This window comes from Mixophyes fleayi, chromosome 5 (assembly GCF_038048845.1).
Source record: "Mixophyes fleayi isolate aMixFle1 chromosome 5, aMixFle1.hap1, whole genome shotgun sequence".
Lineage (NCBI taxonomy): Eukaryota > Metazoa > Chordata > Amphibia > Anura > Limnodynastidae > Mixophyes > Mixophyes fleayi.
Genome location: NC_134406.1, coordinates 95,082,751 through 95,097,721, shown reverse-complemented (window position 1 = coordinate 95,097,721; position 14,971 = coordinate 95,082,751). Strand labels below are relative to the sequence as shown.

The 14,971-nt window shown below is 40.0% G+C and overlaps 1 protein-coding gene across 4 annotated transcripts in view; it reads right to left on the bottom strand.

Annotated features, from left to right (window-relative positions):
• Positions 1-7,210: 7,210 nt before the first annotated feature.
• The window catches only part of STARD3NL (STARD3 N-terminal like), a 56,132-nt gene continuing 48,371 nt past the window's right edge, over positions 7,211-14,971 (bottom strand). For all 4 annotated transcript variants that reach the window (XM_075212572.1, XM_075212570.1, XM_075212569.1 and 1 more), the window contains exons 8-10: positions 13,790-13,888; positions 11,645-11,715; positions 7,211-11,131 (exon numbers count right to left, since the gene is read on the bottom strand). In XM_075212572.1, the coding sequence (XP_075068673.1) occupies positions 11,663-11,715; positions 13,790-13,888 (152 nt within the window). In that variant the 3' untranslated portion in view covers positions 7,211-11,131; positions 11,645-11,662. The remainder of the gene's footprint in view (positions 11,132-11,644; positions 11,716-13,789; positions 13,889-14,971) is intronic.

Below are 14,971 nucleotides of genomic sequence, written 5' to 3'. Positions count from 1 at the left end.
TCCTCAGCAGAGACCAATTATGACGTGGGAAATCGAGAATTACTAGCAATTAAATGGGCCTTTGAGGAATGGCGACACTGGTTGGAAGGCGCTGCACACCAGATCTCCGTTATAACGGATCATAAGAATCTGCAGTATATTCAGTCAGCTAAACGCCTAAACCCCCGTCAGGCTCGGTGGTCACTGTTCTTCACCCGATTTAACTTTATTATCACTTATCGTCCTGGTTCTAAAAATATTCAAGCAGACGCTCTGTCTAGAAGTTTTCTGGCACATCATGCCCCAGTCACTAACCCAGAGCCTATTGTTCCTGTATACATGGTCCATGCCGGATTAACTCAAGATCTGAGCTGTACCTTACAAAGGTTTCAGAAGTTGGCTCCTGACAACACTCCGGTAGGACGGTTGTTTGTCCCAGTTCATTTAAGGAAGACAGTTCTTGCTGAAACACACAACAGTCGGACTGCTGGACATCCTGGCATCTACAAAACACTAGAGATACTTTCCCGTACTGTATGGTGGCCGTCTCTGTCTGCTGACGTCAAGAGTCACGTCCGGTCCTGTGACGTTTGTGCCAGGAACAAAGTTCCCAGGACTCGCCCGGTAGGTCAGTTAGTTCCGTTGGCCGCCCCTGGTAAACCTTGGACACATCTGTCCATGGACTTTATAGTCGATCTGCCACCCTCTGCGGGACACAATACCATTTGGGTCGTGGTAGACCGGTTCAGCAAGATGGCGCATTTCATTCCACTCACTAGGCTTCCTACTGCTCGAGATTTGGCAATCTTGTTCATTCAACACATTTTCCGCCTCCATGGACTCCCTACAGACATCGTCTCCGACCGGGGTTCCCAGTTCATAGCGCAGTTCTGGAGATCATTCTGTACCCTCCTGGGAATCAAGGTCAGTTTATCATCTGCATACCACCCTCAGTCAAATGGGCAGACTGAAAGGGTTAACCAGTCCTTGGAGAAGTTCTTGCGATGCTACATATCGGAGTTCCATGACAACTGGTCCTCCTTGTTGCCCTGGGCAGAATTTGCCTGTAACAACTCCTGTCACTCATCCACGAAAACCTCTCCGTTCTTTTGCAATTATGGTTTCCACCCCAGATCTAACTCTTTGTATTCACTCCAGTCCGTTGGTATTCAGGAGATCCGTTCCACTGCCAGGGATCTCAGAGTTGTCTGGAAGAAAGTACATTCATCTTTAAAACAAGCCTCACTTGTTGCAAAAATTTTTTCGGACCGACACCGTACCCCCTGCTCTCTTAAGGTTGGCCAGAAAGTCTGGCTGTCTACAAAAAATATCAGGCTGAAGCAACCTTGCAAGAAGTTGGGCCCTAAATTCATCGGGCCGTTTCCCATCATCAAGCAGGTGAACTCTGTTGCATTTAGGTTAAAAATTCCGGGCTCGTTAAGAATTCCAAACACATTTCATTGTTCTCTGTTAAAACCAGTTCTTTATCCAGCTCAAGCCCAGTCTTCAGGCAAGCCACAGAGGTACAGTGTTCAGAAAATCTTGGATTCCAAAAAAGTGCAAGGACAGGTGCACTTTTTGGTACAGTGGAGGAACCGCGGGTTAGAAGAACGATCTTGGGTTCCGCGGAGACAACTCCATGCTCCCAAACAATTGAAGGAATTCTTCAGGAAATTTCCAAGAAAACCTGGGTGTCGGGGTCCCTTGACCCCTCCTCAAGGGGGGGGTACTGTCACGAGCCCCGGCGGTACTCACAGCCGCCGCGGCTCGCTTCTCTTGCGCCCCAGCGTCCCGGCCGTCACCTTGACGACCGGGACGTCATTTCCTCTTCCTGTCCGGCCGTTACCAGGGCAACGGCCAGACGCTAGTACACTAGCGCTGCGTCCCGGCGGTGCTGGTAGCCGGGCGCATGCGCATAGCAGGCAGCCTGTGGGCTGATTAGGCTTATTAACAGGCATTAGCCTGCAACTGTGTAGGTCAGGGGCAAGCCCTGATTGGCCCTGCTGGATACTAGTAAATTAGCCTGCAGGAGTGTGTTCAACTGCTGATTGGTCTGTGTCTGTACTTAAGGCAATGAGGTCTGCTGCCTCATTGCCGGTTATAGCTTCTGTGCTCCAGTCTGCTGACCTGCTTGTTCCAGTTCCTGTATCCTGTATCTACGTTTGACTTCCCGTGTATGACCCTTGGCTTCGTATTGGACTTCGCTTGTGTTTCCTGTGACCCTGATCCTTGGCTTGTTTACCCGTTCTGCTACTTTGCCTGTGACCTCTGACCTCAGCTTGTTCATCATTACTGTTACCTGCTGCCGGCCTTTGACCTCTGCGTGGACCTGACTCTTCTTGCCTGGGTTCTCCCCAGCCGGTACACACTTCACGACCCTCTGTCAGTCTGCAGCCCAGTCTGTCCCCACCATCAGGGGCTCCAGTGAACACCTGACTGGCAGAGTAGACTCCGGGTTGTGTTGTGCCGGCTGGAGGGGTTCCTAACATATGACTGATTCTATCTAAGACAATGTGTAAAAATGTGCATTTTCTGATGGGAGGAGCTGGTATATGAATGCAAAACCACATGTAACAAGATTTTGTCTTGTTGGACAAAGTAACTAAAATGAGATTCAAGAGGTGGAGAATCACGTTTAAGGGACCTTCCTGTTTAGTGGGAGCCACATTTCATTTTTTCCCCACAACTATTCAATAGGCTTTATTTACACATTTTGGAAGGTGGTAGAAAGTCATGTCTTTTGTACCCTCTAGGCACACATTATACAGGACCAATGTAAAAAAAACATGTAAAACAAAACACATGCAGACCCTCACTTGATTAATTTAAGACATAAATGAGGTTAAACTAGGAACCATGAGGTTAAAATAGGGAGCATTTTAGGATAAAATCAAAAACTTTAAAATTAATGAAGGGGGCGGTTTAAAAGTGGTAGCAGGATGGAATTTAAAGTACCATTTTACATCATGCAAAGTGCCAGTCAAACCTGCAAAAGATCTTTTCGAGCAATTTGACAGGAGCCGTTCCCAAAACAGAATGAAGGTATACTGTGAATGTACATCCTGCTATGCTAAAAGCAACATTTAGGCTTGCAATATCTTAATCAAAGAGTTAGGATTCTTTTTAATTTGAACAGAGCATAACTTGAAAAATTGATCGTTCACATTTAATATTGTTGTGTTTTGTGATACTTTTTTTTACAAAAACATTAAATTTGCCATATAAAAATAACTACAAATAAACATTCACAAACATATGTAGAAGTCTTAAGGGCTTGTAAGAACTAAATAAATTTAAAAAAGCAGGGATTTTGTTATGGCTACCAGTGCAGCATAAATTTGTAGAACTTTAGCAGAAGAGGTCTTCACCTATAGCAGCCGCCTTTCCCGTAGAGACTGGCTATGCTCACAGGTACTCGAATGCCCCCAGGACTTACAATCAGTGTAGTACATGTTTATGTTCACATGGCAGCGCACAGGTAGAGGAGGTAGTACACGGAGAAGGGACAGGCCAGAGATCTGCGGACCGGACAGAGCACAGGTGGAGACGTCAGGTACAAGCAGGGCTTGGGTGACAGGCAATGGTTCAGAGTCCGGGTACAGGCAAAAGGTCAGGGTCACAGGCAATGGTTCAGAATCTGGGTACAGGCAAAAGGTCAGGGTCACAGGCAATGGTTCAGAGTCCGGGTACAGGCAAAAGGTCAGGGTCACAGGCAATGGTTCAGAGTCCGGGTATAGGCAAAAGGTCAGGGTCACAGGCAATGGTTCAGAGTCTGGGTACATGCAAAAGGTCAGGGTCACAGGCAATGGTTCAGGGTCCAGGTACAGGTAGAGGTCATACACAGATAAATCAATCCAAGGTTCAACACCAAAATAACACAGGAGCAGGCAGCAGTACTGAGACAGGACCCTATAACCGGCAGGGAGGCTAAGCCCTCCCTGCCTAATATACTGGAACCAGCCAATCAGGGCTTTGTCCTGTAACAAGCCTCAAGACCACATTAATTTATGAATGCCAAAATTAATCAGCCTGCAGGCTGTACAGTTAGCGCATGCGCCCAACTGCCGTGTGTTGCTTGGGCGTGCTGACAGGACACTCATCGTCCGGGCAATGGCTGGGGCAGAGAAACAGGAAGTGACATCCCAGTTGTCATGGAGACGCCAGGGAGCCAGCAGCAGGGGATCGAGAGCCACTGCAGTGCCCGCGTCCGGTAACAGATTTCGGGAAATATTGACCAAGAGAGAGGCTGGGTCAATCTTTAGGATTGGTGTGTGTTTAAAGGAGGATGAAAATGTGCCAGTCAAGAGACAGATGAAGAGGGGAGCTAGAGTTGGGCATGCAGTGGGAGTGAGGGGATATGGTTGAGTGGGCAAGTTGTAGGTTGAGATGAGTGCAGAGCCCCTGTCATCTGTTACTGGAGAGAATGAATTGAGGAATGGATTGAGGTGGGTGAGTGTAGGGTGGGGAGTGATTAGCATACAAGTGTCGTCCTGGGCAGATCTGTGTCTCCCTAGTGCTTTATTTGCATCACCATTAACTTCTTACTGATGAGTTTTTAGTTTAATAATCATCATCAGCAGGAGCAGCTATTTATATAGTAGCACTAATTCCGCATTGCTGTACAGAGAACTCATATCAGTCCCTGCCCCATTAAAGCTTACAGTCCAAACTCCCTAACATAAACACACAGTCAGTGAAATCTACTTCATTATAAATAACTAAAAGAAATCCTGTCCCTTTGGTAACTTGTCCTCATTATCATCATCATTATCAATATTTACTTATATAGCGCCAGCAAATTCCGTAGCGCTTTACAATTGGGAACAAACATTTATAAGACAATACTCGGTAATATATAAAGACAGAGAGATAAGAGGGCCCTGCTCATAAGCTTACAATCTATGGGACAATGGGAGTTTGAAACACAGGGGCATGTACTACATCACATCATATTGCACATTGGACCAGTTATAATGCAAAGGTAAAAAGTATTCAGTGGGCTGTGTGATCAGTCACACAGCAATGTTGGTCAGAGGGTTGTTGTCTTGTGTTAGCTGTGTAGAGGGTGGTAATAGGGTAACCTAGGGAGATTAAGATGCTGGTTGAGGAATATTATAAGCTTGTCTGAAGAGGTGGGTTTTCAGAGAACGCTTGAAGATTTGAAGACTAAAGGAAAGTCTTACTGTGCAAGGGAGGGAATTCCACAAAGTAGGTGCAGGCCGAAAAAAGTCCTGTAACCGGGAATGGGAGGATGTGATGAGAGTGGAAGAGAGATGCAGATCTTGTGTAGAACGGAGGTGTGGAGTAGGAAGATATTTTGAGACAAGTGAGGAGATTTATGTCGGTGCAATTTTGTTGACGGCCTTGTATGTTAGTAGAAGAATTTTATATTGGATTCGTTGAAATATAGGCAACCAATGGAGAGACTGACAGAGTGGCTCAGCAAAGGAAGAACGGTTTGCAAGGAAAATCAATCTAGCCGCTGCGTGAAAAATAGATTGTAGGGGTTCAAGTCTGATTTTGGGAAGACCAGTAAGGAAGTAATTGCAATAGTCGATGCGGGAGATGATGAGTGCATGAATTAAGGATTTTGCAGTTTCTTGTGTGAGATATGTGCACATTCTTGAAATGATATGGATGTAACATTATTTAGATAGAGTCAATGTGGGGAATAAATGATAGTTGTGAGTCAAGGATTACACCTAGGCAGCGAGTTTGCTAGGTGGGATTTATGGTCATGTTATCAACAGAAATAGAAAGGTCAGACAGGAAGCTTCTGTTTTTGGGTGGGAATATTTTTAATTCAGTTTTAGAAAGATTGAGTTTGAGTTATCCAGAAGACATCCAAGATGAAATGGCAGAAAGACAGTCAGCAATGCGAGACAACACAGATGGTGAAAGATCAGGAGAGGATAGATAGATTTGTGTATCATCCGTATAGAGATGATACTGAAATCCAAAGGAGCTTATTAGTTTTCCAAGAGAAGTGGTGTAGATAGAGAAAAGCAGAGAACCTATGACTGAGACTTGTGGTACTCCAACTGATAAAGGAAGCGGAGCAGAGGTGGATCTAGAGAATTTAACACTGAAAGAGCGATTAGATAGGATGAAAACCAGGATAGGACAGTGTCTTCAAGACTTAGGGATTGTAGCGTTTGTATGAGGAGAGAGTGGTCAACAGTGTCAAATGCAGCAGAGAAATCCAGGAGAATTAGAAGAGAGTAATCACTGTATGCTTCAATAGTGATGGAAAAATACCAGTAGAGAGAGATCGATTACAGATTTTAGATAGAGGTGGAATATGCACAGGCGACAGGGACCTATCAATTTGTGAGGGAATGAGATCAAGAGGACAGGAGGTAGAGTAGGAAGATGAGGAGAGTAGAAACTTCCTCTTCATTTGTGGAATCAAATGAAGAGAGAGATTTCAGGGGGTGCTACAAAGGAATTGAGCTGATTGCTTGTCGAGGGAGATTATACCATTTCAGGTCTGAGCTTATCAATTTTGTCCTTGAAATGGGAAGCAAGATCCTGGGCACTGATGGTAGTCGGATGGTTTGGGGTGGGAGGATTGAGAAGAGATTTAAATTTGTAAAAAAGGCATTTGGGGTTAGAAGCCTGAGCATAGATGAGAGATTGGAAGTATGTTTGTTTTCCAGTGTCCAGAGAATTTCTATTGGAGTGGTAGATACCAGTATTTGTGATGAAATCATTAGAGGTACAAGATTTAAGCCAGTGATGTTTTGGTTTATGAGACAGTTTTTGTAGAGTTCGTGTTACTTTAGTGTGCCACGGTTGGCAACGAAGTCTACGCAGAGTATGTAGTGTCGCTGGAGCCACTTGATCAAGGGCAGTTGCTAGGGTAAGGGATGATATAGTCCTAATGGGTGAGGAATGATATAGTCCTAAAGATAATGCCATGAAAAGAGAGAAAGAAAAATATTTTAAGCATATCTTTGAGCATATTGAAATACAAAGACAGTGGTGGTGCTTCTTGCAAACTAAAATAGCTAAAAGAAGAGAACAATATGTAAACCCTAAATCTGAAGTTCTGTCATGTCAATTATGGGAACTTATATATATATATATATATATATATATTTGTGAATGTTATTAGTAAATCTTACTTAAAGTATTAGATTGTCTGGCCCCTAAGCATTACGTATAAATGTGATATACTAAAATAACTGAATTATTATAATGGTAATGAAAAAACACCTCAAAATCTCTGTATTTAGAATTTTTAAAAAAAGTTTATTATGAGAGATTAGTTCATTTGAACATATGGTTTCACAAACACTTAACAGCCAACAAAATGAATTTATTAAGCAATACTTAGCGTGTATTCTGATATTTACAATAACAAGTTCCAATCATTAAAACCTACCATTGAAACAAATATGGAACTGACAAATGTATATTTACAGAAAAGAAATTGAATAAACTTCCCTGTATTCAGCAGATTACGTTTGAACAGCAGTAGTTTTGGAAGCATAAGTGCACATTAAATACATACTTTGCAATTTTGGGTAAGATATTTTTGTTGGTTGGCTCAATGACCAACATTTAGGGAGCAGTGGTAAATATTTCCAATATTAAAATGGTGATATATTGGTGTCCATTTAAGAAGTTACTAAGTGTGCAAAAAATAATAAGTGATGTAACCAGAAGCTCTAATGTTTCTAATGCAGGTTAGAAAATAAACACAGCCATCTGACTGACTGCTTTGGGTTACAGTTCCTTTTCTGCAGAGTTACCTGATCCCGTTGTCATGAATCACAGCCATTGTTCCCTCGGTATCATTACATATAAAACTACATACATTAGATAAAATAACTGATCCACGTAAAAACAATTGTTTATTTATCAAAATAAACAATTGAAATAAAATTATGTATTGATTTAACAAACATTTCGATGTAGTGCAAATAGCTGCAAATGTTAAATTCGCAGGTCAAAGACAAACAAACAGACACACTTAGGTCCAAAAATGTTTTGCAATAAAATGCAGGTGCTGAAACTGTTATCAAGATCGTGTGTTTATTTGAGTGAATAAGCTTTCTTGGTTATGTCTAGTACTTAAAAATTTGATGGTACGCAATACAGCTTTTGGTCTACACTACAACAATGCAGTCTATGATTCAGACACTACAATGTCAATTCCACTTTAAGTGCTGCATGCAGGAAAAACTAGAGTTAGAGCAGAGTGCAATGCCTAAAATTGCAAACTTCTTTCTTTTCTATTCCCCTGAAATATAATGGGCCTCGTTCCCAATAAAGGAGCTCATGAGGCAGATATCATACTATACTGTTCATCTAATTAGAGCAGGACACTTATTTCCTTTCTTACTGCACCAGTAAAGCAGTATTGTGATGTTACATATTGTATAGTGCACTGTGACCGTTGATGAATTTAGTTTTGTGTTTCATTAAAACCATCTTAAATGAAAAATTGGCACATGCATCTAACTACGTGGAGAAAGAGAAATAATACAGAGGCTCGTTAATAACCTACTGCAATGTGAAAAAATGTGCTGCAACAAGGTTAGCTTACAGTTACTAAAGTGTGCAAGAAATGCGACAGCTGTAATCTCATTGATTACTGCACATTGCACATTATTATAAAAATCTGGTAGTATTATATATGCTGCCCTGTAATATAAAGTAATGTTTATAACTGAGCTGCCAGGTCCTTCAAGCATATCAAAATACTGATGGGATCAGTTAACACTTTCTGATTGAATCATCTGTAATTAAGTGGATATCTTGTATGATTGCAATCCTCATACAATAGTGTGTGCAGCCTGCATATAAAACATTTACTAGCGTGGAATGGGGTTATTAAAGTAGGACAGACAGAGGACCAAGCAACTGGGGGGAGATTTTTAAAATAAATAACTAGTTAAATGGAGTTCGACTGAGCAGTATTTTGAAACAAGCACATTCCTAAATCCTGCCCAATTTAAAAACCCTTGTGGACTGTATCTGGGTATTAATTTCAGCCTACAAATTTCACATGTTGCTCTCTGTAAACAATTGCTAAATTCCATAGCCATCCATTGTTACGTTACGTTAAGCTAAATGCATTTGCAGCACAACATATTAATTTGCATAAGTATCTAATTAAAATCCTTAGCAACCTCACATTTATATGTCACGATAGAAAACCTCATACTCAGAGTTGAATTCTACATAGTGTCATAGAACATAAAGGCACTGAAATATCACACTATAGACACCAGGGGAGTAAATGTATCAAGCTGTGATTTTGCATTTTCAGCGATTTTCTTGGGCGAGTTTAAACTCGCCAATGTATTAAACGGTGATTTGATGCACAATCGCCATAAAAGTGTTACTTTAAAAATAGCCATTCTCAAAATCGCTACAAATCGCAGTCCCGACTTTTTGTCACTCTAGCTATACAAAATGGCAAATGTATAAAGCTGCGATTTTTCAAACTCGCCCGAGTTTGGATTAAAAATTGCCAGAATCAACACACTGCTTTCTATAGGCGAGATCAGCAAACACATCACTGTTAGATTGCAGGGCAATGTTAATATAACAGGAGGCACAATGCAAGCTTAAGTAAAGCATGATATATGTTTTGGAGGGGCAAAACTGTTTAAAAATTAGCTTGCGGAGGACAAATTATTTTACAAATAAATTAGTTGTGCACATTTCTGTAATGGTTTTTAATCAGTCTACAGTTTGTGTTACATTATTATTATTATTATGTTTTAGTTATAAAGCACCAACATATTACATATTAATGTACTTTGAGGGGATCATGACACAAAAAAATGAATTGCAATGAAACGGAACAGAGATGGGCCTGGCTAAATTTTTACAATAAAAAAGAAGTGCGTGGAACAGTTGACACTTAAGGCATCAGAATAACTATCGTAGCTGCTGATGAGTAAAGTGCCTGTAGCTATTCCTAGCCATCTGCATTAACATCATCCTCTGACAAAAACAGGCATTGGTGGCTGGCATTTCTGTGCAACATCTATATGCATCTACCTATGTGCATTTGGTTAATTTAGAGTTGGATGTAAGTGCTTTAGAATATTGTAAATTTGTTCATTTTGTAAAATGTGTTGTACTGCCCATATGCCCAAATTGCAGCGTTATTTTAAGATGCGTTTATCTAACACCTGCAAACCCTTGCATTTCTAGAGGCAGATAAGGAGCATTCAGGTGCAAATACATTATTAGTATAGTAAGGGGTATTAGATGCACGGTAAGCAACCGTAGCAATTGTCTCAATTTGGTAAGCAACTGTCTTAATTTGAGATGCATTTAATTTTGACATACACTTATCTTTGAAATATGTCCCTTAACAAGAGCAAAATCAATGCCTACACATGATGGGTACAAATTTCTGTAATAAATATATGTATTTTTTTTAAATCTGTTTATGTCATTATATTGGCTCACTATCTAATTACTGACACTTGTAGTGCCACAAGCATGTAATTTTAATTGTGTCCCCATCAGGAAATATTAAGTAATGCCACATCATAAAAATATAAATATTGCCCCACTGGAAATGAAATAGTAAGCCACTGCAATATAATAAAATAAAATCATTCCTTACATATAATCCTTAATTAAATTTGGCCCACTAAATTATTCATAAAATATTTTGTCCGCTGTAAGAGAATGAATAATCATTTTTGCCCCTCTACAACAAAAAACATGCTTTATTTAAATTTCCATTGTGCCTCCTGTTATATTAACATTGACCAGATAGCTCAAACAACATGCTTTTATTTCTGTTCAATCCTGGGCGAGTTTCAGTTCACTAAAAAAAAAAAAAAAATCACAGCTTGATACACTTATCCCGAGGAGTGATTTAGATGAATCTTTCCAAAGAACCTGCTCTTTCAAGACATTTGATAATTAGCAAGTGTTCTTGAAGTATCTGCAGTCATACAAAGCATGCAGTGCATGTTTCTCTGCTTATTTTGAATATTTTTAGCCTATGCCAACAGCAACTCAGAACAGCAGGATCTTGTAGGTGTAACCAAGTGAAAGACTTCAGTTGGCTTTACTTCCTGTAAACAGCACTCTGACAGACAGTATCCAGTAGATCCAGTAGTAGACCTTCACTCAATGTAATAAAATTCCATGCAATAAAAATGCATCCTTTCTGAAGGAAAAAAAGAGAACAATAAAAACCAAAACATTTATAAATAAGACATTTTACACAATGTGAACAAAATTAAGATGTCTTCAATATTGCAAATTGTATATGTCCCTGTACTCTAATAATGTTATCTCAAAATAATTATGCACTACCATGGTAAGCACAGTTCCATGGCACATGATGCAGTGAGTAGAGACCCTTTGGAAGGACCCACTAAACTCTTTCTGCACTGTGACATTGTGCTTCTCCCCCCTCTGCCATCACATGACATGCTGAGAGCTGTGAGCCTGTGTGTGTCAGCCAGCTTTTTTTTTTTTTCACCTAACATTACAGACACTTTACAATACATGCTCCATTAATATGTGTGTCCTATCTTACACCTTAAGTATCAATATCTTTCTTCTTAGATTGTAAGCTCTTGTGAGCAGGACTTTATGGTTTACTGTTATGCATATGTTGCTTATATAGATTTGGAGGAGACTAACGATATAAAAAAAACCAGTAACAACAATTTACCTTAGTACTTTTATTTTGCTAGACAAGACCTTTTTCACTGTCCTGCTTTTCCTCAACCTCTTCATCAGAATCTGTAAACAAAAACAAGTCTTAACTGGGTTTTAGTTTTGGCTTTCCTGGACGAGGCATTTCAGACAGACCATTTGACTATGCTTAATCAGAATTACAATACAATACACTGGACAAGGATTTGTTCAGATGACTGTTTCCTTAAAAGGAGAAAGGAATAGCTGAGTTTCTTCCCAAAGCTTCAGCAGGACAAAAATCTTCCTAAACTATTAGAAAGCTCCTAGATCTCTCACATCACTATTATTTGCTTATTGAAGTAATTAGCATTATATAGGAAATTAATTATGGGAGGGGAGGGAAGGAGTGAATAATAAGCAATAAGGATTATCTTGTTAGATGGGCACTTGGGACTTCATGTAAGGTAGGTTACATCAGAGTCCAAAATATACATATAAAATGACGCATTTACGTGGTTATGTTGAGTTGCACATATATAATGTAAAATAAGTTGTTGATTTTTTATTCACCTTGAGAAAAAAGAAAAAGAGGAAAGAAAAGAGAGACGGAAAGGAACGGACGGACGGAGATTCCTTTGGAATTAGGCGTGTAATGAACTGGTAAAGGTGGGATTGAGGGAGTATTTATTTTGAATAAAGGCATTTTTCTGCAATGTCTATTTTTTTTTAAACAGTATTTTATTATGTGGCACTATAGGTCTCAGTCTGCCCTGGATGCCAGGTCATGCTGGCATTTGTTGTTCTACAAGTGCCAGTATTCTCTGTTAGTCATACGTATGTTGGCATACCCAAGCAGTTAATTGCTCCCAGGGCTTGTAGGGTGCAGTAGTGTTACACATGATTTGTTTTTCTTCCGCCTTTTACTTTTACACATTACCTCAACACCAACTGACTTGGGAGGAGCTACAGTGCTTTCAGCATGTGGCTGTTTTTTCCTAGGGGGAGGTAGGGCCCACATTTTTTGGGGGTCCCGATTACCCCAGGGGATTCAATCCTGTGTGGAACAAATTTGGGGTGTCCCTCATGGTAACAGGGGGACCCCACACTGCGGGATTCCGTTATAGTGTTACCAGACCAGCCTGCCATAGCCTGGTGCTAGTTGCGGCTTTTGTGGGGGAACCCACGATATCCATCTCCCGGTATTAGTGACACACAGCCCAGGCTATGAGTGCTGGCGTGCTTGATAAACTTATTGTGGGCAGGTTGAGAGGTACATGGTTTACCCCAAAAAATGATTGATTTAATTACTGTTATTATTTTTATCTCACTGCGGGGGTCATCAGCTGATTCAGGGGCCGAGCACATAATAAAGGCAGACACTCTGCTGTACTGCCAATACAGCAGATTTCATTTACCAATATAGGAATATCACTGCTAATAAAAAATAAATTTAAGCCTTTGAATTGTATCCTAATGTCCTAACAGTTTTTTCATCATAACAAATCAATTTATGTGAACAGCTTTGTTTAAATTCATAATTTAATATTCTACTGAACTGGATACATTCACAGGATGCTTTCATATTACACGTTGGTTTCCAAAAAATCTGGAGCTTTTATGACATGGACAAGTAGTAACAGCGACAACAAGCTTTAACTAAAGTCTCAGCATCATGCCACGTTTTTGTATCTACTGCTCATTCAATTATTATTTATTATTGTTATTATCATAGATTTATAAGGCATCATAGTGCCCACAGCGCCTTACGGTACAGAAAACAGGACATACATAAAACAAGGACATACAAGGTAGAAAAAATAAACGCAGGCATGAAAACAAAGGGTATGGAGGACACTGGTCATTAGAGAGCTTACATTCTAAGTGAAAGGGCACGGCTGAAATAAGAGGAGCCAGTGTGGCTTAGAATGGAAGTTAGGACACCTGTGAGGGTGTATTAGTGTGAATAGCATCATCAGAGATAAGGTAAGCTTTAAAAAGAGAGAACGTCTAAAGATTTGAAGGCTGTGGGAAAGCCTCATTGGGCGTGGTACGAAATTCCATGGGGAGCAGCACGGGAGAAGTCATTTAGGCATATCTAGTTGTATTGTATAAATATAATTATATAAATACATATAATTGACATTATTAAACTTTCTTAATTCACAAAAAACAGATCTACCTGCTGGAGATTCAGGGGGAGAATAGAACTGTCCATCTGACCTGGGTCCTGGTGGTAAAAGGACTGCACGCTCAGAGACACTTTGTATCATCAATCGACCTAAGCAAAAAACAAAGAAAAAATTGTAAATTCACAGAGAACAACAAGGACTGTTATGTGTATTTACTATCATGTAATGTTTAAAATTATTTCTGAGGTCTAAGATGTTTAAAAAACAACAGCATAAAGACTAAAAAAAAAAAAAAAGTGTCCAGTCATAAGGAATAGTAAAGTTCTCAGCGGTTGTGGTCACCTTATGGTCCAAATTTTGTGAATACCCATCATGTAAAATGGTTGTTCAAAAAGGAGACACACCTTCTAAAAACTAACTCTACCCTTACGTATATATATATATATATATATATATATATATATATATATATATATATATATAAATAACGGATCCATTGGGGAACTCTCCCACTACCTGCCCGCTGAATCATATATTTTTTGCCTTGCAGTGCTCAAATGCATTGCAGGCCATCCAATCTACAATAGAACAGTTTTCTTTATACAGAACTTACACATTACAAAGCATGTTACAGAGAATGTTTAATCTTCCACATAAGTCAGAGTACTATTGGGACTTAGTCTAAATTCTCCCTCACAAAAACACACTATTATTAATTTCATCATAGGCCAAATAAACTATAGGTATATTTTAAGACTGTTGGAGGAAAATAGAGCACCTGGGGAAAACCAACATGAACATGAGGGAACATACACACTCCACACAGATAGTTCCTTAATCATATTCAAACCCAACATCCAAGCACTTTGTGGTGGCAGTGCTAGACATTGTGCCACCTAAAGTCACACTAGTCGGCAAGTCCACAATTGGGGTGTGGATATCAGCTTAAAGTAAAAGGGAAGGTTTCCACAACAACTCTTTCCCCACCATTAGATATACATAGAGTGAAAGGTTAATTTGAAAACAAACTAAATTCAATAATTGTATGTGCTTAGCGCAGGTGGATTTATATGCTACCTTTCTATATAGGTTGTAAGCACTAAGGAGTTTTCTGTTTCACATAAGTCTGCTCTCTGTTATATTCCAACCCATCCAAGCACCTAGTGCCATCAGACCACGCTTATGTCACTATGTCATATCCCATCCCATCTCCAAGCTGTAAACCTATGAAC